Below are 3,946 nucleotides of genomic sequence, written 5' to 3' on the forward strand. Positions count from 1 at the left end.
CTCGCCCCCCCTCTCACCCTCTCACCCCCCCTCTCACCCACCCTCTCACCCACCCTCTCACCCTCTCACCCACCCTCTCACCCTCTCACCCACCCTCTCACCCACCCTCTCACCCTCTCACCCACCCTCTCACCCCTCCTCTCTCCTTCAGCCTCTTGTCCTGGAGCGTATGGATAATGTGGGATCATTAAGTGACTCTGCAGCCGCTGGTAAGAAATCAGGTTCAGAAAATATCATCATTTCACGTTAAAACCTAAAGTTCTGTTGACCTTTGTTGACCTCTGTGACCTCCGGCAGCTGTTACTGAGGTTCTGAAAGGAAGAGGTTTGACCTCATACAGCAGGGGCAGATTTGAGGTGGGTGAAATCTATTAATGAAGATTTGACCAAAGTACTAACTAACTGACTAACTATCTGACTAACTAACTAACTAACTGACTGACTAACTGACTGACTAACTAACTGACTGACTAACTATCTGACTAACTAACTAACTAAGCTGAAAACCCTGGTCCTCCCTCAGGTCGTCCCTTCTTCTCTGGATGTTGCTGCTTACTGTGAAAAAAGTACATCAAAAGCCTGCAGTTCACCAGCTCCCTCTAGTGGTTCAGAGAGTTCTCACAGTCTGACCCGGGCCGTGGGCAGCATTGACAGGAGCGGTGCGGCAGTGGACGGGTCAGCTGATGGAGAAAAGGCTGCGGCCAGTTCCAGTAACAACCGCTACTCAGCCCCGCCCAACTTCTACCATGACACGCCCACCTCCAGCCCGGACCTCACCCCACAACACATCCCCCGGGCTCAGACCATCCACAACCCCACCGACAACCGCCCCCAACGCCACCGCCTCTGTTCTGACTCAGCGGATGAGGAGCCAAGCAGTTTGGCTCCCCCTGCAGGCCAAGCCCTTCCCCGACCCCAGGCTCCGACTGAACATGGTGGTAGTGACATCATGAAGAGGGCGGTGGCCTTTCTGCGGCGATCCGGGCGGAGCAAATGTGAGCATAGCTCCGACTCGCCGAACCGACATTCCCTGACGATGAACGGCCATGCTCCGACGCCCCCTGTAGGACAGTCTCATTCTGCCTACATCAGCAGCGACAATGACTCTGAGTTTGAGGACGCCGACATGAGAAAAGAACTGCAGAAGCTGAGAGAGAAGTAACGTGGAGTTGACTTTGTTTATGACAGTGTTGATGTGTTGATGTGTGTTTGTAACATTTGTAACGTTTCCTGTTTGTTTGTTTGTTTGTTTGTTTGTTTGTTTGTTTGTTTGTTTGTTTGTTTGTTTGTTTGTTTGTTTGTTTGTTTGTTTGTTTGTTTGTTTGTTTGTTTGTTTGTTTGTTTGTTTGTTTGTTTGTTTGTTTGTTTGTTTGTTTGTTTGTTTGTTTGTTTGTTTGTTTGTTTGTTTGTTTGTTTGTTTGTTTGTTTGTTTGTTTGTTTGTTTGTTTGTTTGTTTGTTTGTTTGTTTGTTTGTTTGTTTGTTTGTTTGTTTGTTTGTTTGTTTGTTTGTTTGTTTGTTTGTTTGTTTGTTTCCTCCTCCTCCTGCGTCAGACACATGAAGGAGATCTCTGAGCTGCAGGCCTTCCAGAAGAATGAGATTGAACATCTGTACAAGGAGCTGGGCAGAACTCTGCCTGCAAATGTGGGCTTATTACACGCAGCGCCCCCAAGTGGACGCAGGCGCAGAGCCAGCAAACACAAACTGAAGGCTGGGAAGCTGCTCAACCCCATGGTGCAGCAACTAAAAAAGAATCTGAACACCAGCGCTGACACTAAAGGTGGGTGTGGGGGGGGGGGGGGCCCGGGGGGCCCCCCAGACCTCAGGTTGGACCCCTCCCCTCTCTACTCTGAGTTCTGTTCTCTGTTCATCTTTGAAGGTGACCCTGTGGCCACAGCATCCAGTTGTCCAGTTGAACCCCCGCCCCTGACCGATGGTCTGCTCCGCTCCAGTGTCAGCTGCAGTGGTCAGCCCAGTGGTCAGCCCAGTGGTCAGCACAGTGGTCAGCACCACCGGGCCACAGCAGGTCCACACGCAGCAGCCGTGCTCCCTGAAGGGCTCCTTCTCCTCAGACAACATCTACACCAGGGTCAACAGTGAGGGGAGCAGCACTGACCCTGGTCGAGGTACACACACACACACACACACACACACACACACACACACACACACACACACAGAAGATCATCCTTTTCAACATTAAATGTTTTTTTTATTTTTCATTAAGATTTAAATGTAGTTTTTGGGCCCACCCCAGGGGGCAGTAAAGAACCCCTTCTGCCCCAGGACGTGTCAGCAGCGGTCCGTGACCCTGATGTTGGTTTTAGGTTTAATGTTGTTGAGAATGAACTTCTGAGTTTCTACGTCTGCACATTAAATATGTGTGTGTGTGTGTGTGTGTGTGTGTGTGTGTGGTGATATACCAGTGTGACGTTGTAATGCTAACACCTGTAGTCAGTAACTAGCATTAGCATCATTTACATGTTGAATATACTTCTAGATTTCCTCAGTTTTCTCTGCTGATTCTTTTGATGTTTTTTTCTTCATCTCTGCTCGTTCACAAAGTCTCTTTTCTTCTTCTTCTTCTTCTTCTTCTTCTTCTTCTTCCCTTCTTCGCTCCTCTCCACAGGATGGACGGTTTTCCACCAAACGTCAGAGAGAGTCACCTATAAGTCTAGTACCAAACCACGCACTAGATTCCTCAGTGGACCTGTGTCTCTGTCCATCTGTTTGTATTTGTTCTTTTCTACTTCCCCGCTCGTCCCCATCTCTCTCTCTCTCTCTCTCTCTCTCTCTGATTTCCTCTCGTCTTTTCTCATGATTTCATTTTGGTTTTTCACATGAACCCATTGTTTCTTTGCCGTGTTGTCCTCATGTCCAGCTCATTACGTCCCACACTGCTGCTGAAGACAAACTCATTCACCGCTGCAGCTCCAGCCCTAACGTCTGTGTTTGACAGATGAATGAGAAGATCTGGTGAACCGGGGGGGGGGAGGGGGGGGGGGTGATGGTTCTCAATCTATGGGGCACATACCACTGCTGGTAATTTGGCTCCCTCTAGTGGTATGTGAGAAAATGGGATTCACCTTAGGATCACAGTACGTGAATCACTTTGTGTAGTACTGCAGTACTACGTGTTGTTGTTTGCTTAATGATACATTGTTGCCCCAGGGGGTATTATTAGTGAGTTGGGTTAAATGGGTTGTTGACCCCAGGACTGACCGGTGGAGCAGGCTGGACAAGAGCCGGTCCCACCTGTGACGGTCGCTTAAAAAGACTATTTTTATTTCTGTTTCAATTATTATTTTCTTCCAAAGAGCAAAAGATGAGGAGTCATACCATCATTGACCAGTAGGTGTCTGGTCACCCTGCTGCTGTTGGACAGTCACACACAGTGTAATTCATACTTCCTGTCTGCTCTTGTGTTTCATCACCAGTCTTTATCTGAATGAAACAGTTCTGGCTGAATGAACCCTGTTATAAATTAGTTTCTTTTCCTCCAGACCTGTCGTCACAGAGTGAGGTCCAACCTCTGGCTCTGGGTCTTCACTGTGTTCTTTCATAACAGAATAGTGTCTACGGTAGAAGTGCAGCAGCTGATTATGATGCACCACCAGAGGGCGACAGGGCGTAGCCTCTCCGTCCGTCTCCTCAGGGTCACGCCCCCTCACTTTAGAAACACTTTAGATTCTGTCCTGTCGTCCTCAATGATTTCTTTTACCCCCCCCCCAACACTCCCCCCTTTTCTCTCCCAGTTCTTACCTCCCGCTCGTCTCCCTCTGGTGTCCACTGTGTCGTGGCCTAACGCTTCTTGTCTTCTGCTGTTTTAGGGTCCACTCTGAAACGACTGTGTCTAGGCAAAGAGCGCGGTAGTAACTATCTCCTTTACTTCCTTCCTCCCTGTGGTGTCTCCCCACTTTTCTTCTCCACTCCTTCTGCAACCCCCACT

General features: G+C 48.8%; 1 protein-coding gene across 1 annotated transcript in view; it reads left to right on the plus strand.

Moving 5' to 3' along the window:
• LOC103385550 (serine/threonine-protein kinase WNK2-like) overlaps window positions 1-3,946 on the plus strand; it is a 17,233-nt gene that overhangs the window by 12,514 nt on the left and 773 nt on the right. The window contains exons 9-13 of the mRNA XM_025059167.1: window positions 152-209; window positions 298-356; window positions 523-1,157; window positions 1,551-1,777; window positions 1,877-2,123. Of these exons, the coding sequence (XP_024914935.1) occupies window positions 152-209; window positions 298-356; window positions 523-1,157; window positions 1,551-1,777; window positions 1,877-2,097 (1,200 nt within the window). The 3' untranslated portion in view covers window positions 2,098-2,123. The remainder of the gene's footprint in view (window positions 1-151; window positions 210-297; window positions 357-522; window positions 1,158-1,550; window positions 1,778-1,876; window positions 2,124-3,946) is intronic.

Source organism: Cynoglossus semilaevis, chromosome 10, assembly GCF_000523025.1.
Source record: "Cynoglossus semilaevis isolate Cse_v1.0 chromosome 10, Cse_v1.0, whole genome shotgun sequence".
NCBI classification, from domain to species: domain Eukaryota; kingdom Metazoa; phylum Chordata; class Actinopteri; order Pleuronectiformes; family Cynoglossidae; genus Cynoglossus; species Cynoglossus semilaevis.